We start from the raw sequence: 20,919 nt of genomic DNA, 5'->3' as shown, positions 1-20,919 counted from the left end.
TCTCAACCACTGAACCACCAGGGAAGCCCTAGAAGTTTTTAAAATTTCAATATTTTTAATTTTTACATCAGAGGCTTTATAATTAATATCATAATTATTAAAAGATTAAACTATATGTAAGTTGACACTATAATCTACACGAGGAGTAAGTTATGCCTGCTGGCTCCAAGTTTTCCTTTTTTACTTTTTTCACATAACACAAAATTTACTATTCTAATAATTTTAAAGTTCAGCAACATCAAGTACATTCACGTCGTTGTGCCACCCTAAACCCACTGTTCAGCTCCTCAGCTCCTCCACTAGGGGGCGGACGAACACAGCGCATCAGCTGGCCTCTTCGCGCCACCTAGTCCACGCATGCGCTTCTCACCTGGGGAAGGTAAGCGGGGGCGGGGCCTGGGCGGAGCCTCGGGGGCGGGGCCGGGGCACGCAGGCGCGGCGCGGGCATTGTGACGTTAGGTTGCGCGGCCGGGCTGGGACCTGGCCCTGGCTCGCAGAGGCGCTTTCCCGAGCATGACGTGCTGATTCCCCTCCCCGTGGACTCCCTTCCCCGCGGCCCGCCCGCCCGCCTCACCGCCGCCTCCTTCGCTCCCTCAGAGCGGGCCAGCGGCCGGGGCAGAGGCCCGGAGGCGTCGCGGCGCCCAGAGGGCGGGCGGGCGGGCGGGCTTCGGAGCGCCGGGAGGGCCGGGTCCGCGGCCGGTCGGTGCGCGGCGGGCGGGCGGCGGGCGCCGGTCTATATGGCGGCGGCTCTGTCGGGCCTGGCTGTCCGGCTGTCGCGCTCGGCCGCCGCCCGCTCCTATGGGGTCTTCTGCAAGGGGCTGACCCGCACGCTGCTCATCTTTTTCGACCTGGCCTGGCGGTTGCGCATCAACTTCCCCTACCTCTACATCGTGGCTTCCATGATGCTCAACGTCCGCCTGCAGGTGGGTGAGCCGCGCCCGCCCGGCCCCTGTCCCCCGACCCTCCCCTAGCGCCGGTCCGCCCAGCGCGGCCCGGCCCACCTCGCCCAGGACGATGAAGATGCCGCCGGGAGCTGCCAAGCTGGATGCTGAATGTATGCCAAACGCCGTGCATTTCTCTCGCAACCCCACGGGGGAAAAACCCGCTGAGGTTATTGTTATCCCTGTTCCGCAAACGAGGCGGGGTGGGGACGTGGAGCGGCCTGCCTCGGGTAAGGGCCTGCGGCTGGGGCGTGGGGTCCGCGGCCAGGCAGGTGGATGCTGCCACGGGCACCAAAGGCCCTGGCCCTGAAGAGGAAATTTTGCCCAGAAAATTACAAATTCTGGGGCGCGGGGGTGGGGGGTGCGTTTATGGTTGACTTTTCTAGTTCCCAAACTTTACGAAGCTTTGAAAAGAATTAAAACTTAAAGAGAGATTAATTAATGTTAACCAGTGTTCTGCTGGAGGTATCTCATTTATCCTGGCGGGGGTGGGTGGTGGTGAAAGGAGTGGGGGTGATGAGAGAAAACCAGGTGGAAGGAGGTAGAGAGGCAAAGGTTCAGAGGTTCGAAGCAGTTCAGGTGTGAAATAGTATACACACACACACACCCAGCACCTTGGAGATCATCTTTGCTATAAATGATTGACATTTCTACATCCCTCAAATTCCAGATGCCTTTTTCTAGTGGAATGGAAAGTCATCAAATTGAGAATTATTCCTTTCCGAGTGTGTCATAGATGGCCAAGTGCTGAGCGTGTCTTGGATTTCGTTTTCACATGGTGGAGTGTCTGCTGTGTGCCAGGCACGGGCTCTGTGATGGAGGGATGGGTCCCTGTCCATCGAGAGCTTACAGTCTGGCAGTATTTGTGTTGCTCCCTGGTGTGCAAAATGAGGAAGCCTGAGCAGTAGGACTCCGCAGTATTGACATGGGTGGGGCAGGTGTTTTCCTTTTTCCCTTTGGTTTAGTTGTATCAGAATATAATTGTCTCTAAGCTTGAACTGTCAGGTTTTGGGTGCCTCTCACTGGTGCTGGCAGGCCACATAAAACTTAAAACCCACTGTTCATCAAAATTGTGTTCAGGTGAGTTGGGATGAACCTGCCTCTCTATTTCAGGGTCCAAACTGAGATACTTTTATGTGAGCAGGGACTTGTGGCATTCTTAAGTGGTGCCTGACAGAAGGAGTAGAAAACTCGATACCTTTCCAGCATGTGGTATCATCGTGTAAAGAAGGGCGCTGGGAGTGGGGACTGGGATAAATCAGAAAGCCTGTGCTCTATCCACTTGTCACTAGCCAACTGTTGTTTGTCAGATATAGCAATTTACAAGAGAACTTGGAAATCCTGATCTTTAAATATCAACTTAACAAAAAATAAACTGTGGGCAAAACAAAATATTTGACCCCAAGCTCCACTTTGGAAACTCTTGTTCTAGTGTTACATTTATAATTTGCAGTCGTCTGTAAAAATCACAAGAATGACTGTAAGAGAAAACCTACGTAATGTTGAGAATACGCAGTTTTGTACCATTAAAAAAAAATTAGCTTTCTCATATGCTTACTTAGCTATGTATGACCACTTCCCTAGTCCAAGCTACTATAATCACTCACCTGGACTACTGCACGTGCCTCCATCTATTCTCCACAGGGCCCGTAGAGAAGTCTTTTAAAAATATAAATCAGATTGTGTCATTCCTCACAAAAAAACAGAAAACAAAAACTGCTTCCCATTGCATGTGGACTGCAGTTCACATGTTTCTGTCCTGCAGATCTGATTTCTGTCCACCTTTCTAACCTCTCCCCTGGCCTGTTCCTTGCTTGCTATTGTGTCTCTTATTTTCCTATCTACTCTTAGCATGCACCGAGCCCCTTCCAGCCCCTGGGCACTTGCACTCGCTGTTCTTTCCACCTCGAGTGTTCTTCCCTGGCTCTTTGAATGCTGATACATTCTCACACCCGGCTTCTCCTTTCAGAGGGGTCTTTTGGGGTCACCAAATCGGTATGATCTTGCAGCTACTCTCTTCACGGCAGGAGTGCTGAAGGCTTGTTTGTTTCAAATCAACAAGGAGCATTGGAGTCCGTTCCTGTTATAATGATGAGGGTTTCCAGATCGCTCAGTTGCTTGTAAGGCAGTAGGATAATCTCTGGAAAGGTTGTTCAAATACAGATTTCATAACAAGGAGTTTGCACTGTCATGATGGAGGGTAAATGCATTTTGGAGGCGGGGAGTTGGCTCTGTGAGGAGTGGCGTGGGCAGTAGGGAGAGCTGGGTACACCAGGCTAATGGGTGACTTGGTGGACTTGATGTCAGGTCATCGTCCAGGTACAGCACAGCTTTAGAGTACTGGGGAATTCGGACGCTCTGGCTGTAGAGTGTGGGCTTTGTTGGTCAGTTCAGGGGTGAGTGGGAGGTGGGGAGACCCAGACAAGGTGGTCGCCGGGTTCCTTGGGGGAGGGCTGTCTGAGAACTACGTGAGGATTTTAGGTGTGATCTTGGGCTTGGATCAAGTGCAGCAGCAGCCTGTCGCATGCTGAGGGGGGCAGGGTGGGAGTTGGGGTGTCTCTTTACTGTAACATTTCCATCTGCTGCTTTAAACTCCCCTGCAGGTTTAGAGTTTCTGTTCATTGGTGGAAGACCATTAACTTACCTGACTTGAGGGTTTAATGATTCTGGCTTCTGGTAAAGAGAAGTGCAACAGGAAATAGGGGACAGGAGTCAGGGGACAGGCCAGCTCACCGCCACATGCCTACTCAGGACACTCTGTCCATCCTCTTCCTTGCAGGGGCGCTGGAGGCTGTTTTGTGAGTAATAATGAATAAAGGAGTCTGTGTCCCACGTGTTTACTCAGGACCCCCAAACCAGCTGTCAGTGGGGTAGCCAGGCATTTTCAGGAGATTGGTACCTCTTCTTCAATTTGAGAGTGATTAAATGAGAAAATAGATGCAAAGGGGCTTTGTGAACTGAGAAGGGCTATGATTTAAAAATACTGTTTGCAAGCAAGGCTTAATCTCCTAGAGTCGTTAGCATCCTACTTATTTATATATAATCTGAAATACAAGGCAGTGAAAAAATGAGAATCCATACCAAATACTAAATGTAGTAAAAGGAAGATGAAAAAAAGTGCTCTGAGAACCTGCTATAATTGAACAAGTTATGCCTACAATGTTTCAGTTACGTTGCCTGTGGAAATAATCAAGTATCTTAGCCCCAGTTCACCTAGATTCGCGTAATCATTAAAAGAGGAGGCCTGGAAGAGAACAGCTAGAGAAGATGACATTGTGAAGATGAGGGATAGTTGTCAGACCAAGCTGTGGCCTTGGCTCTCTGAGCAGTCAGCCCCACGGCCCTGTGCTGAGCTTGCCAGGCCGAGAACCTCTCTTGGCCCGTCCTCTACGGCCTGTCTCCCTGTTTTGTTTCTTTTTTTTTTTTTTAAAGGCTATTTATTCTTTTTTTTTTTTTAAGACCATACTTCATTCAGATTTCTTTTGCTTTTTAAAAAAATTTTATTTATTTATTTATGGCTGTGTTGGGTCTTCGTTTCTGTGCGAGGGCTTTCTCTAGTTGCGGCAAGCGGGGGCCACTCTTCATCGCGGTGCGCGGGCCTCTCACTATCGCGGCCTCTCTTGTTGCGGAGCACAGGCTCCAGACGCACAGGCTCAGTAATTGTGGCTCACGGGGCTAGCTGCTCCGCGGCATGTGGGATCCTCCCAGACCAGGGCTCGAACCCTTGTCCCCTGCATTGGCAGGCAGACTCTCAACCACTGCACCACCAGGGAAGCCCCCTGTTTTGTTTCTAACTGCTCTTCTACAGCCTCCTCTCTCCAGAGGACTTTCTAGATCCATAGCTCCATAGGTTTCAGTGTTCACCTATCACTTGAAAATCTATATTCATTCCTTCCAACCAGGTAAAAAGAGTTGAGGAATGCACGCAGGGCTGGGGAAACTGGGTGCGGTTCCAAATAGAGCATTCAGAGTGGGCCTCAGCGATGAGCAAAACGTGAAGGGGATGAGGGCTTTAGCCACGGAGATGCCCGGCTTAGCAGAGAAGCCTTGCAGCCCGTGCGAGAGCTCTGCGTGTCCCAGGGCAGCGGGAGGTGGCCGGAGGCTGGGACTGAGAGGCTCGTGTGCCTTGGACTGCCAGGACGTTGGCCTTGACTAATTGAAATCATCTTATGGCCAGACAATTTCAAAAAGTAGTAAAGATTCCAAGGCCCTGTTTAAGGGTCGACTGCAGCTTGAAATGAGTTTTATTTTGTTGCTTGACCTACATCAAGCTCCTGGAAGAAAGTTGGAGGAAATTATAGACTATTAAGGAACATCATAAAACCTTAAGAGACAAAGTCAAAAGCATGAGCTCAGTTAAACGTAGGAGTTTGTTCTGGCTTCTGGGGTATTGAACAGCTATATACTTTGAGATGGAAAATTCCAAACATGTAGAACACATAAAAATACCATGGAATCTTTCCTATCTTTCAAGGGAATTCATAATCATGGTTTTTCATAAACTTTTGAAAAAAGTTCCACCTATAAAGATCGGTTGAAGTAGATTTAAAAAATTTTTTAACCTGCATAAGATTTGAAAGAATAGTACAGTGAACACCTGTATCCTTGACTCAAGTTTTTAAAAAGTCTTAGAAATAAATTCTCACATAATGGTTCAAGCAGATGTTAAAGTATATGAATTAGGTCTATATGTACTAATGTTAAAAGGTATCCACCAAGTATACAGTGAAGAAAAGCAAGTTTAAAAACCATCTAAGTAGTACCACATTTAAAAATTTTTTCATAAATACACTTGTCAATACCTAGAGCAGGGAGAAGCATTCCAGGACCAGGAGGCAGCCCTAACTCAGGAGAGAGCCTGGGCATTCCTCCTCACATGATCTGTGCAGAAGGGCCAGTGTTTCTTCACCTCCACAGACTGGATGGCTTGTAAACAACAAACATTAATTTCTCGCAGTTCTGGAGGCCGAGAAGTCCAAGATCAAGGCACCAGTATGGTCAAGGTCTCTTGAGCGTCCTCCTGGTTCGTAGCCAGTGCCTTCTTGCTGTGTCCTCACATGGTAGAAGGGGCTAGGGATCTCTGTGGCATCTTTTGATAAGAACATTAATTGCGGCTTCCCTGGTGGCACAGTGGTTAAGAATCTGCCTGCCAGTGCACGGGACACGGGTTTGAGCCCTGGTCCGGGAAGATCCCATATGGCCGTGGAGCAACTAAGCCCGTGCGCCACGACTACTGAGCCCGTGTGCCACAACTACTGAAGCCTGCGTGCCTATAGCCCATGCTCTGCAACAAGAGAAGCCACTGCAATGAGAAGCCCGCACACTGCAACGAAGAGTAGCCCCCGCTCGCCGCAACTAGAGAAAGCTCGCGCACAGTGACAAAGACCCAACGCAGCCAAAAATAATTTAAAAAAAAATAATCTCACTCACCTCCTAATACCATCATCTTTGGAGGTTAGGGGTTCAGCATATGAATTTTGGGGGGTTACAAACATTCAGACCATAGCACCTCCTGATAGGTTTGTGAGATCCAATAGAAATGATTTGCTTTTAAACATAAGAACTAAAACTATAAAACTCTTAGAATGTAGGGGAAAATCTTCGTGATACTGAATTTGGCAATGATTTCTTGCCAAAAGCACAGGCAACAAAAGAAAAAGATAAATTGGACTTTGTGAATATTAGACATTGGTTCATCAAAGGATACTATCAAGAGAGTGAAAGAGGCAACTCACAGAATGGGAGAAAGTATAGTTGACCCTTGAAGAACATAGGTTTGAACCGTGCAGGTCCACTAATACGCAGAATTTTTTCAGTAGTGTATACTAACACTGCGTCATCTGAGGTTGGTTGAATCTTCAGATGTGGAACTGCAAAGACAGAGGAACCACATATAGGAAGGGTTGCTCTAAAGTTGTACTCAGATTTTCGACTGTGCGGAGGGTCAATGTCCCTAGCCCCCAAGTTGTTCAAGGGTCACCTGTGTTTGCAAACCATATATATGTTAAGGATTAATGTCCAAAATATGTAAAGAACTCTTACAACTCAACAACAACAAAAAACCCAATCCAAAAATTGGCAAAGGACTTGAATAGACATTTCTCCAAAGAAGATATATCAGTGGCAAGTAAACCCAGGAAAAGATGGGCAATTGGAACATGTTTGTGGGCAGCCAGTCCACCAACTATGGTGAGGCCCTGGCACATCATTATGATGACCTCTGAGCCCCAGCTTGCCCACTTCAGCCTTGTGGCCCCATGGGATGCCCAGAGGAGGGGCCCTGGTGGCCAGGCTCCTCTCCCCATACCAGCCCTGCAAGATGTGGACGCAGTGTCCCCCTGCCTCTGGGCTCTCACAGACCCACCGGGTCAACTTCTCTCCCTGAGACTCGGCTCCTCCCATCTCTCCCCATCCCGCTCCAGGGACACTCATGGACCTGAAGGGTGAGTGAGCACTCGTTTCTCACTGACAGAATATCCCCACCCAGACCCGGGGACCCCCACGCCAGGCTCAGTCTCCAAGAGCCCTCACTAACTGCTCCAGTTCCAAATCTGAGCCCAGCCACACAGGCTGAGAAACACTCTCCCTGCCCAGCCCTCGCCTGGCCTGGCACAGCCCCTAGGATGCCTCTCTGCCAGGGCGGTAATAAAATCCAGCGCTAGGAGAGAAGAATTAGGGAACTGCAAATCAAAGCCACAACGAGATGCTACTTCACACCCATTAGTGTGGCTATTATGGGGGGAGGGGGAGGGAAAGAACGGGGAGGATGTGGAGAGATTAAAACCCTTGTGCACTGTTGGTGGGAATGTGAAATGGTGCAGTTGCTATGGAAAACCGTTTGGCAAGTCCTCAGAAAGTTAAACATAGAATCACTGTATGATTCAGCAAGTTCACTGGTGGGCGTATACCCCAAAGATTTGAAAACGGGGGCTCAGGCGCTTGGCCTCCAATGTTCATAGCAGCACTATGGACAGCAGCCAAACAGTAGATACGGTCCAAGTGTCCATCAGCAGATGAGTGGGTAAACAGAACGCTTTATACTTCCAGTGCAAAACTGGACATCTTTGAAAAGGAATAAAGTTCTTGTTTGGCTGCACCGTGCGGCTTGCAGGATCTTAGTTCCCTGACCAGTGGTCGAACCCGTGCCCCCTGCAGTGGAAGCAAGGAGTCTTAACCACTGGACCACCAGGGAAGTCCCAGGAATAAAGTTCTGATACCTGCTACAGCTTGATGAACCTTAGGGACACTATTCATAGAGACAGAATGTAGAAGGTGGTTGCCAGGGGCTGGAGGAGGGGGAATGGAACTGTTTAATGGAAACAGTTCTCGTTTGGAATGATGAAAGAGTTCTGGAGCTGTGTGGTGGGGATGGATGGTAGATTTTATGTGTGTTTTACTGCAGTTTTTTAAAAAGTGCTAGAAAAGTGATTATGCTGTTGGTTGTTGCGGCAGAGTTAAGTTGCCATAGAGGTTTCTAAGAGCCTATTCTCAACTTTGTTCTTGTATGATCACAGTAACAAACTTGGGGGTGTGGCCAGGGTCCAGTGGCTTGTACATTTTTAAGGATTTTGGCTTACTCTGAGTGAAATGGGAAACATTTCACTGAGATGTGACCTAATCTGATTTGCTTTTATAAAGGATCATTTTTTTCTTCTTTAAAAAAAAAAAGGTTTATTTTTTCTTTTAAGGATCTCTTTTTTTTCCCCCCTGCGCAGCATGGCTTGCGGAATCTTAGTTTGCCAACCAGGGATTGAACCCAAGCCCCAGCAGTGAAAGCACCGAGTCCTAACCACTGGACCGCCAGGGAATTCTCTAAAGATCATATTTTTAAAAAACCTTTATTATGGGAATATTCAATATACACAGAAGTGGAGTACAGTTGTCCCTTGGTACCTGCAAAGGGTTGGTTTCAGGACCCCTGGGGATACCAAAATCCACGGATGCTCAAGTCCCTTGTATAAAACCTTGTAGTATTTGCATGTAACCTGTGTACATCCTCCCTTATACTTTAAATCATCTCTAGATTACTTTTAATACCTAATACAATGTAAATGCTATCTAAATAGTTGTGAACACAACATAAGTGCTATGTAAATAGTTGCTAGCACACAGCAAATTCAAGTTTTGCTTTTTGGAACTTTCTGGAAATTTTCCCTCCCCCCCCCCCCAAATTCTGTTTTTTTCTATTTCCTCTTGGTTGAATCCTCAGATGCGGAACTTGCAGATATGGAGGGCCACCTGTAGTCTAATGAACCCCATGTATCCATCACTTCTTTTCAGTAAGGATCAGCTCTTTGCTAATCCTGTTTTATCTCTTCTCCCCAGTCCTGCACTGTGTCCATCTAATCACCCCACACTGGAGTATTCTAAATAAATCCCAGACAGAACAGATCACTTTTTTGGTTTGTTGCTTAGTTTTTTACTTTGAAGTAATTTGACTTACAGAAGTTGCAAATCAGTGCAGGGAGTTCCCATAGACCCTTCCCCAAGCTTCCTCTAATGTTGACATCTTACCTGGCCAGAGTACAGGCATCAGAACTAAGAAGTTAACGTTGGTGCAGTACTATTTGGATTTCACCAGTTATTTCCACCAGTGAATTTTTTTCTGTCCCTGGATCCCACAGTGCATTTAGTTGCCATGCCTTAGTCTCATCCAATCTGTAATTTCCTTAGTCTTGTCTTTTATGTCCGTCAGTTGTTTCTTCAACTTTTGGATGTTTTTCACTTTTTGGCTGTTATGAGTAATGCCATGTACATTCTACAGGCACACCTTAGGTATTGTGGGTTTGGTTCCAGACCACTGCAATAAAGCGGTTATCGTGCTAAAGCGAGTCATGTGAACTTTTTGGTTTCCCAGTGCATGTAAAAGTTATGTTTACGCTATATGGTAGTCTATTAAATGTGCAATAGCATTATGTCTAAAAAGTGGACATACCTTAATTAAAAAATACTTGATTGCCAGAAAACGCTGACCATCATCTGAGCCTCCATTGAGTCGTCATCATTTTGCCGTAGTAACATCAGAGGTCACTGATCACAGACCTCCATTACAAATACAATAGTAATGAAAAAGTTGGAAGTATTGCAGGAATTACCAAAATGTGCAGATACGAAGTGAGCAAATGCTGTTGGAAAAATGGCGCCAATAGACTTGCTCAATGCAGGGTTGCCATAAACCTTCAGTTTGTAAAAAGCACTGTGAAACGTAATAAAGCGAGGTGTGCTCATACAGGTGTTGTGTGGGCATGTGTTTTCATTTCTCTTGGTTATGTACCTAGGGGTGGAATTGCTGGGTCATATAGTAACTCTGCGTCCAGCCGTTTCAAAGAGATCACCCTTACTTCACGGTAGAGTGGAGGGTGGAAGCAGGGAGACCCTTAGATTTACAGGAGAGGATGCTGGTGGCTTCTCAGGGCGCAGCAGGGGAGGTGGTGGGAGGAGGTTGCACTGTGGTTGTATCTTGGTGTTTGAGCCAACAGGCTTGCCTGCCTTAAAGGAAGAGGCGGTGTGAGAGAAAAGCTCGTTAGCATCTCTTTGTGTGTGAACTATACATGTTCTTTACCCATTTTTCTGGTGGGTTGTTGGTGGGTTTCTTGGAGCCACCAAGAAACCCACCGACTTAGCAGACACCTTATCAGTTGTCTGGGATAAGAGTTGAAATTTTTTTCCAGTTAGTATATTTTTGACTTTGCTTATAGTGTGTTTTTGCCATACTGAAGTTTATGTAGTCAAATTTAACAATCTTCTCTGACTTTTGGGTTTTGTCATAGTTAGAAAGGCCTTCCAAATGCTAAAGATATAAGGGATTCACCTGTTATTTATTCTGGTACTATTATATCATGTTTTACTTTTAAATGTAGAGTGTTGGAGTTTATCCTGGTATATGGTGTATGACGTTGATCTGAACTGACCGTTCTTTGAACAGCACTGCCGGGAGAAACCTCGTGTGTGTGACGTTCTTGTCCTTGTACGTACATTCACTAGAAAGCAAGTTTCGAGAAGACAGAGCCCTTTTTGTCTGCTTGGTGCACTGTCCTGATACCAGCGCCTAGAACAACGCCTGGCTTAGGGGCTCGGTGCACGCTCGCTGATTGAATCTGTAGCAAAAAATCATAGGTGTAGAATCCCAAAGGAAAGGTTATATTCATTTGTAAATGATTTTTAAAGTCATTGCCAACTTGCCCTCCACGGAGGTGCTGCACCACGTGGTCCCTCTGGCCGTGCTGGGAGCCCTCTGGTTGCTCCCCGTCCGCTGTGGCCACTCCAGCCTGGACCTTGGCCTCTGTCCCCCACTGCAGTGTGCTGGTCCGTGCTTAGGCCACCTCCGTGTTGCCATCCAGTGGTCACTCCTCTGTTCTCTGCTTCACAGACCCCTCAGCAGCGTTTTGTCACTGGTTCCCTCTAATGCTCTTGCTGATAATGGCGCTAACAGCAGCTGTTTCTTGGATGCCACAGGCTGCTGGTCAGAGAACATGCTGGGTGCCTTCACGTGAAGAGTCCTCACACATCCTGAGGAGAGAGGACACAGCCTAGCTCAGCCATCCTCCTCGCCTCTCGGCCCTCGGACGTGCGAGCGCACCTTTGAGCCTGTGGGTGACCGAAGCAGGGGACAGAGTAGTGGCCCGCAGGAGCTGCACAGCCAGCTTAGAGCACAGGTGTGATTTGGATGCGCTGAGTGGTTTGCAGCAGGAAGTCGGTCCCTATGGTCTGCTTCCTGTGCTTATGATTCAGTGTAACGCAGAGATGACCCAGCCCTTCCTGTTTCTCATCCTCTTAACTGTGTAGCAACTTGAGCAATTTGTTACTCAGCTTGTGTGTGTCAGCTGCCTCCTCAGGCTGATGCTTCAGTGGTGAGCTCAGTGATGGTCAGGTCTGCTAATGCTCACCTCTGGGAGCTGTGAGTGTGTCGTATCACCCATATGTGGGACCCAAACACAACACAACTGAATGTACACGCAAAGCAGAGACAGACTCACAGGTACAGAAAACGAACTGGTGGTTACCGGTGGGGGGCAAATTAGGGGTATGGGATTAACAAATACAAACAATGATGTATAAAATAGATAAGCAACAAGGATATGTTGTATAGCCATCATCTTGTAATAACTTTTAATGGAGTATCATCTGTAAAAATACTGAATCACTATGCTGTACACCTGAAATTAATATAAAATTGTAAATCAACTATACTTCGACTAAAAAAAAAAGGCCGTGAAGCCAGGTGGCCTTGGAGCGCATTTGTGAGCTGTCACCAGGCAGGACCCCCGTCAAGCCCATTGTTGTCTAACCTGGCCGGGCAGCCCCTGCTCCATTAGCTGTGTCTGCGCCCCCAGCCCCACGCCAGCCCGCTTTGCGAATAGCCTTGCCAGCTGGCTTTTGAGAGCACAGAGGCTGGGATATGTTTAGTTTCCAGAGCAGTGGTATCCAGCCCATCACGTCCCTGAGGCCATTAATAGCTCAGGTTAGGGAAGGTAAGGTGTAGGCCGTCCAAGAGGGCACAGCTGCCTAACTGGGTCAGGCCTGTTGTCATGCAGCAGGTCAGCTGCCTCCACAGGTGGGGACTCTGGTGGGAGAGACTGCTCCTGTCCGCCCCGAGGATCGTGGACACACCAGAGAACCTCGTCTCCCTGCACCTCACCCCCTGTGGCCTCGGTGGTGCCATTTTCAACCGTTGTCATTCTCTGAGGGGCAGGGGGAGGCCCCTGTCGGGGAGGTACAGAGTTTAAGTTCAGGAATTGACTCCCAGTCCTGCACTTTGCTTTTCCTGAATCATACTGTCTTGAATTTCAGAATAGACTTCCCTCATTCTGGGGCAGGGAGGGGGTGTGTCAGTTTTTGTGGATAAGATGGTTTGCCATAATTTATGCTGCTTATTATTTTGTAGACTTAACATGGGGGTTGAGGGGTGGGAAATGATGGGAGAGCTGGGGCCGAGGATGTTTAGTTATATAACTGTGCATGTTTTATTTGGTACGATACAGTGTGCCAAGATGTATGTATTCAAAAGTATAGTGAGAATAAACCACAAAAAATATTTCACAGATGACTGCGTGTTTGGAAATTACTTGAAAATTATTTCTGGCTCTCAAAATATAAGTAATGTATGTAACTGTCTAATATCAAAAGAGGTGGCTGGTTGAGGGCTCAGAGCCAAAATGTTTTCCTGACCTACTGAAGTATTTTTGTTAAGATAATTGAATACGTAGTTTATTACTGCATTTACTAAAGGACTAGGAGATCTTCAGTAAGCATTTTATTCTATCATTATTGAATGTATGATTACATTAATAGTATCTTATTCAAAATATTTTAACACAATTCTGGCAACACTTCATCTTTCTGAGTGGTACTAAGTCCTCATACAAGGACATAATAAAAGTAGTTAGAAACTAATTTTCCTGAGAGTTGGCCCACATTAAGTGACCTGTTTTTCTTAAGAACTTTTTTAAAACCTGTTCTAATATGTATTAAAAATATATTTAGGAATGCTTCCATTTCAGGAAAATGTTCATTCTTAGTACATTTCAGATCAGTAAAATAAATGTAAGGTTTAAAATAACATGATTTGGAGAGTTAATTTGAGAGAACTGTCAAGGGAAGTTAATTAGATTGGACTCGGTGAACTTTGAAAGTGTTTGTTTTGATTCGTAGCTGGAATTGCACCTCTTAAAAGTACAAGCGTAACTATGTGAGGTGATGGATGTTAACTTGTGGTGATCATTTTGCAATATATACAGATATCGACTTACTATGTTGTACACCTGAAATGAATACATTTTAGGTCAGTTATATCTCAATTTAAAAAAAAGAATTGCACCTTGTGTTTGAATATGGCTTCATACTGCTCAAATATATTTGTATCAGTTGTTATATGTAATAATGGTCACACTTGTACAGATAAAAAGTTTTGAGCATGCCCTGTGGAGATATATATATCTCTGTGGTATAAATAAGCATATATATACTATTTTTATAAATATGTATTTTGCTCTACCAAAATATGGTATATATTATAAAACATAGAAAAAGTTACAAGGGGAACAAGGTAAAAATGAACTAGGCAAAGGTGTTCTGATATTTTCTCCCATGCTCCTTGAGTTGGGGGCACCCCGCTTGAACAGCCGCTGGCCTAGTGGAGTGAGTGAAGAGTTCTTCAGAGTTTACCTGACGCTAACTTAGTTGTTCGTGCAGGAAATGTATGTAACCGCCCTCTTTTTGAAGCACTTAACGCAATTGGTGTCCGCGACCCTGGGTTTTCCCTAGGTGCTTTGAGTCTCCCTCCTTAGAGGCTTTGGTGGGCCCCTCGCCCATCTGGTCTTTAGATCCTGGAGACCCCTGCCTTCTGTACCTCTGTCTTCTCTCTTGACCTGTTATACCGGGCCGTCATTTTATCTGCCTCCCCAGAGCTGGCGACTTCTGAGTCTGGGTCCCCAGCTCTGACACCTCTCTTGAGGTAAAGGATTTACTGATCCACCTGCTCGCCAGAGCCCCGCAGCCCAACTCTGCTGCCCAGTCTGAGCACCTTCCCTGCCTTCCAGACCTGCTGCTCCCCCCCGCCCCCCCCCCCCGCTTTGCGGTTAATAGCACCTTCATTACCCAGGACTGAAAGTCAAGAAACCTGCGGGTCATCTCACCTTCTTCTACACCTAGTCAGTCACCAACGTAAAAAAGATTCTTCAGTTTCTCTCCCCTCTTTACTCTCACAGGCTTACTTCCTTTTTGCCCCTGGAGTATTAGAATAGCTTCCTAATTGGTCTGTTTAAGGTGATACCTTCCAGTCTAGCCACCACGTTGCAGCTGGAGCAGTTAATCTAAAAAGCAAATCTAGCCATCGTTTCCTGGCTGAAAACTCCTGTGGCCCCCATCACCTGCTGGATGCAGCCCAGCTCCGTCGCACGGTGGCGGGGGGTGAGGGTGGGGGCTGCCTCTCACTGTTGGCCCTGCTCCTCAGTGGCTCCGCCTTCTTTGAGCCCCGTTGCTCAGCCTTCTTTGCTTTCTCCCTCAGCCTCCAATAATACTTACCTGCTGTGTTTTCTTCCCAGTGTACTCTTTAAATTTAAAAAAAAAACTTACACAGTCATAAAGCTTAATGAGTCTCCTGGTGCCATAAGATTAGTTAAGAGAAACAGCAGTTTCCTGTCTCCCATTTCTCCATCCAGCCGACTGCTTGCAGCTACAGCTGGTTCTCTTAGTGTTTACTTCTCTGTCTCTAAATTGCACGCTCGTAGTGTTGCTTCTTGACTTTTCATTTTTTGAGTTAGTCTTTGTCCTACTGTGGGAGAAGAGTCGGATGCAGCTCTCTTCTACCTGAACCCACATTTCCATCCCTCCTCCTTCCAAAAAGAGTTACTGCATTTTAGTTAGGTTGCTGTTCCGTAGGCTAGCCTCTTAGAAAAATTACTGAATACAAAGTATGTATTTTCTAAGTTGAAACATTTCTAAGTTGAAACATTTATATGTCCTTTTTAAAGGAACATGTGTCAGACACTTTTTAAAAGTCATCAGTTAAGGAGGGAACTAGTAAGATGTTATAATCAGTATAAAGCAGAATTTAGACAAAACACATAGGTACAATCAGGAATGCTAAAGTGAATTTACAAATAGATGTAAAACTGGTCAATATGCCTAGGGCAGTAATCCGTTGCATTCTTCTGGACAATATTAATTTCCATTTCTTTGGACAGGAAATCACTTGCCTTTTAAGCTTTCTACAACTTAGAGCTGTGAAGCATCAAAGAGAAAGTTGTGGAGCCCTGTTAAATTAGATAACGCAGAGGACGCACTAGACAGCACACCCAGTAATGTTGGTTTTGGGGTCCATTTCAGAGCCTTTCACAGTTTTTCCTACATCTTCCCCATTTGGAGCATAATGTCACAGAAAGATTATTCTTGGTCACAGAAAAAAGGCTGGTCTCAGTAGGTTTGCAGGTGCCTCAGGGTCAGTGACCACATGGGCCACCTCGAGTTTGCTCTTGAACAGCTGGTGAAGTCACAGATCAACTTCTGTCCAGAAGTTTTCATGTGGAATCTGAGAGTGGGGAGCTAAGCCCAAGAAGCTTTCTCCGCCATATTTTTACCTGTAGTACATAAAAATCTGGGTGAATTCTTCTCTTATGGAGGCTCCAAAATTTGCTGAGATTCTTGACCAGCCGGCGAGTGATCTGAGGCTGGAATCTTGGATCCCAGGACCCCTCCAGGCTGGTTTTCCTGGGAGGGCTTTGTAGACATCAGATCCATAAGTAAAGTTGCCCTGGATTCCTTAAAAGTGGCTTGTTGTGCCTGAGTCACTGAGACTCATTCTCAAATAGGACACTTTGGTAAGACCTTGGTTGCCTAATTGTGTCATCCAATTTATCCTGGTTAAAGGGAGGACAGATTTTTTTTTTAATTTTATTTATTTTTGGCTGCGTTGGGTCTTCATTGCTGCGTGCGGGTTTTCTCTGGTTGTGGCGAGCGGGGCTCCTCTTCGTTGCGGTGCATGGGCTCTAGGCATGTGGGCTTCAGTAGTTGTGACATATGGGCTCAGTAGTTGCGACCCGTGGGCTCAGTAGTTGTGGCTCTTGGGCTTAGTTGCTCCACAGTATGTGGGATCATCCCGGACCAGGGATCGAACCCGTGTCTCCTATTGGCAGGTGGATTCTTAACCACTGTGCCACCAGGGAAGCCCCCAGGAGGACAGATTTTTATCGAACCTACAGGAATAACTATTGCCACGAAAAGTGCAGAGCCTCAGAATGTATACTTGTATTATTTTTAAGCATTTTTAGGAAACACTGCATTAATAAACTACTGTTCTTTTTGTTGTGGTTTCTAATTGGTAGGTTGGTAGGTTGATATCCTGTTTTCTTTCACAGTGTAGGTATCCTTGGGGTACCGGAGACTGTCAAAGAGATCTTTGCATTTGTTGGGAAATAGCTGTGTGTGGACTCTCTTAAGACCTTGTCTTCATGATTACACTTTAATTTGTTGGTCTTTTCCAGGTTCATATTGAGATCCATTGAAGGCCTTCCGTGGACTGACAGGCGTGTCCTGGGGCTCAGGGTGTCAGAGAACACACAGCATGAGGGACCGAAGGGGGACTCTCAGCACCTGCCTCGCGGAAGAGAAGGGAGCGGGCGATGACTCGGACAAACTGCTGTACAGAGAACTGTTGTGTGAGAGAATGTGGGAGGAGAGCGCTTGCCCATCAGATGTAACTTCCAGGATGAATAAGCCTGCGGTCGATGTCAATGGAAATTCACAAAACGAGGAGTTATCACTGGAAGTGAAAAATGATCTGAGTGAGGTCAGCCTCTTGCTTCACGATGGCAACAAAGTGCTTCCATATCTGCAAGAACCAGTACGAAGAAATTCAGCTTTGGCAGCTGCTCAGAGCAAGACTGTGGATCTGTTCTTTGCTCCCACAGAAGAGCGTTTTGCTGGGGCATCTTGTGGCATCGGGGGAGCTTATGGTAGGGACTGGCTGGGAGAAGGGCCCAGGGCCACTGACAGCCACGGGGGACGGAGCCACAGAGGGAAGCCTTGGGGGTCAGGACTCCCGAGCCATCAAAAATGGTTAGAAGTGGGGATTTCTGAGGATGAACCACCAAGCGCTTTTCTGGAGAAGCTGGACTCTGAGTTGGAACCCTCTTGCCTGCGTTCCATCCTGTCTGCACTGCTGCACGCACATCCCCAAATATTCTTGAATGATGAGACAAAATGTGTTTTCCCTGGCCATTCAAAGCCCATGTTTTCAGAGCAAAGAGTAGAATACAAGAAAATGCTGTCACGTGTAAAAAGTACCTCAGATGATCTGCAGGAAACACTGGCGTTACTGGCTCTACAAGCTTCTGAATTAGCAAATCTCTTATGCCATAGTTAAGGTAAGGCAGAACAATAAAAATAGATTAATTTAAAAAGTTGTCCTAGAATGATTTCTTTTGCATTAAGTCTGGATGCACAGGTTGCAGCCATGAAGCTCCTGCTTTGGTCTGTATGACCAGACATACTTAAAGTCAGTGGAATTGAAACTCATGAAAAGCTGGTTGATAACGGAAGGAAATTTTTGAGTTTTAAATTGTGCTTGAAAGACACTCAGAATTGGGAAGCCATGTCAAGGAGAATATTGATATATCCTATATAAATATCAGATTAGAATCAAAAGATTTAACAAAGTTTTTAATTTACCTTCAGCGCCTATCCTAAAGGGCTACTGTCCCAGACACTGTCTCTCTAGACTGTCTCTGACCATCTAATGGAAGTAGATATTTGTAAAGTCGACTCTGAGCCAGGCTGAGTTGATGGCAAGCTGTTACCATGTTGCAGAATAATTTGAGCAAAATCTGATTTCTTTTCTCACATCCCTTCCCTTCCACTTGACATGCAATTTAAACGGAGGCCCTACGGTGAAAGTTGCAATATTAACCTTACCTTTAGATAACGCTTTCTCAAGCTAGGAACCCTAGCAGTGTTACTCACGATAAAAAATGAGCTTGAGCCTGTCTGCCGGGGCTCAGTTAGAGAGAAAAATCAAGCATTTCCCTTAGAGAAGGTTTCCAGTTTCTAGGAGTCGAGGTATCTCTTACACTAAGATTTTTTTCTGAGAGAACACCTTTTGTTGTGTGTTGATCACTTTGATAAAAGGCACTTAAGAGCGTAAGTTTTTAAAGAGTCCGAAAGTAAGGCTTAACCATTTTCGGAATTATTGACTGCATCTATCAGTTTATATTGTGTGCTAAATTACTATACCGTGTGCTATTTCAGTGTTCTGGGGAAATGAAAAATAAAACCTGTTCCTTAGCAAATAAATGTCTGATTTTACGTGTGTAGTCTTGGTTTCCCTTGTCTTCATTATTAACGCTGCCCTCCTCATACCCAAGTCTTTTAGCACAAAGTCATTTGCTGATTTAGAAGATTGGAAGCAGAGAATGAAAAGCATAACGTCAAGTTACGTTGGAACTCAACTCTCACTTTCCTCCCCGGATGTAACGGAATGCTGTATTGTGCTCCTTGGTTACGGGGGGTGCGCTCAGAGAGCCCCAAAGTAAGAACCCTTGTGGAAAAAACGATCTCTAGCCGGTCTAAAAGGACACCGACTTGACTGAACGATTAAAGCCCTGGTTAGCGGACACTCCGCCTAGGGGTCACCCATGGGTGGTGAAACGAGATGACACATTTCAGTGTTTCGGAGTGGGAACTGTTTTCTTGTCAACACCTTCTCCCTGCCCCCCGGCCTTTTTGTTTTAATCTCAGTCTGCTACTTTGAGATGGAACTTTCTATGACTCATCAACTTTTTTCAAATTTTGCTTTGTAAATTCCAAGTCTGTAAATTTTCAACTAGTTGCAAACAACAAATACAGAATTTCCTGCTTAGCATTAACTAAATTAACTTGAAGTGTTTTCATATGGTTATATCAGAATAAGGTGTGTCTTTTCTAAAAGCTTTGTGGAAAAGCTCACAATATTTTGTTTTTACATTAATTTTTTAATACACTTAATACTAAGCTGAAATTTTTCCCTTTGGTGCTATATTGGTTCCAGTTCTGTCTGAAGGTGGCCTCTCCTGTGGAAAGTTCTGGGGTAGAGAGGTGATGATAACTATAGTGTATGAAGTTTCATGACTGTGAAAGAAGGCCTTCTATAAACATTTTAATTTTTGAGGCAATTAGCAGAGAAATAAGATATTCTTTTGAATAAATTATTTCCATGATTGAATTATAAAAGGGATCACTCATTTGAAATATTTTAAGTTGTATCATTTTGGCAATGAAAACTAAGGGAAGCCTGTTTTAAAAGTTCTGACATTTATATGCATTTTCTTCTTTTTTGCCTTTATGGATTCTGTTCTTAAAGATTGAACAGCACAATCACTTTAAATTTAGAAAGAGTATAGCACAAAATCTTGGACTCGGTTATTCTCATTTGGAAATCATGAAATCTTTTTTTTTTAAAACATTAGAATGAATGTTGAGATCTTGAAGTGATTATGAAGTTGCAAGCCTATAGAGAATAAAAAATTAAGAAACTCTTGTGTTTAAATCGATCATTCTTTACGTGACTTGATTTTATAGCTAGGCAGCAAGGCGTATTTTGGAGCTCGGCATGTGTATTCTAAAATGCATATAGACCATTTACTATAATTTCACAGAGGGTAAGAAATGTGGGGACTTCCCTGGCAGTCCAGTGAATAAGACTGTGCTTTCACTGCTGAAGGCCCAGGTTCGCTCTCTGGCCGGGGAAATAGGATCCCACAAGCCTCTTGGCACGCCAAAAAAAAAGGGAAAAGAAATGTGCTACAAGATTCTTTTTGCACTTTGCCATAGATAATTTTTAAATTCTTCTTAAACTTTCCAAGGAGAAGAAATAGAACTAAGGGATCTCCTAAACCATATGAACTCAGAGCTGGAAATGGCCTTTAAACACCAGCCAGTGCTGGAAGCTTTGAAACACACCTCATCCAAGTGATAATCTGTACATTCAATGTAACCATTTGAAGTTAGAGGCCTAAATAAGATTTCACAGGATGGTTGCTTCTACTTGGCTCTCCTTTGCTTCCAAAATGTTACCTCTTTTTTCCAATTTTGTGGAAACTTGGATGAATTGGATCAATTTTAAAAAAAGCATCTCTGGACTTCCCTGGTGGCGCAGTAGTTAAGAATCCACCTGCCAATGCAGGGGACACGGGTTTGAGCCCTGGTCCGGGAAGATCCCACATGCTGTGGAGCAACTAAGCCCATGCGCCACAACTACTGAGCCTGTGCTCTAGAGCCCGCAAGCCACAACTACTGAGCCCACGTGCTGCAACTACTGAAGCCCGCATGCTTAGAGCCCGTGCTCCACAACAAAGGGAAGCCACCACAATGAGAAGCCCGCACACTGCAGCAAAGAGTAGCCCCCATTCGCCGCAACTAGAGAAAAAGCCCGCATGCAGCAACAAAGACCCAATGCAGCCAAAAATAAATTTATTTTTTAAAAAAGCATCTGTTCACTCTTATTTGC

General features: G+C 45.4%; 1 protein-coding gene across 4 annotated transcripts; it reads left to right on the top strand.

Annotated features, from left to right (window-relative positions):
- Positions 1 to 480: 480 nt before the first annotated feature.
- On the top strand, positions 481 to 17,802 carry LOC309817411 (small integral membrane protein 10-like protein 3; the record flags this gene model as incomplete). Of its 4 annotated transcripts, none has more annotated exons than XR_014296129.1 (2): positions 481 to 1,054; positions 16,922 to 17,010. XR_014296129.1 is itself a non-coding variant. In XM_082645711.1 (2 exons), exons 1-2 carry the CDS (start codon positions 738 to 740, stop codon positions 16,940 to 16,942), a joined length of 207 nt encoding a protein of 68 aa, XP_082501837.1. In that variant the 5' UTR covers positions 622 to 737. The 4 variants fall into 4 exon arrangements, 3 of the variants coding, with proteins under 3 accessions (XP_082501837.1, XP_082501836.1, XP_082501835.1); XM_082645711.1 differs by having other exon boundaries at positions 622 to 923; positions 16,922 to 17,072; XM_082645710.1 differs by having other exon boundaries at positions 994 to 1,054; positions 16,922 to 17,802.
- Between the last annotated feature and the right edge of the window lie 3,117 nt (positions 17,803 to 20,919).

The sequence above is a fragment of the Mesoplodon mirus genome, assembly GCF_964341445.2.
Source record: "Mesoplodon mirus genome assembly, chromosome: 15".
NCBI classification, from domain to species: domain Eukaryota; kingdom Metazoa; phylum Chordata; class Mammalia; order Artiodactyla; family Ziphiidae; genus Mesoplodon; species Mesoplodon mirus.
This window is presented reverse-complemented; position numbering and strand designations above follow the sequence as displayed.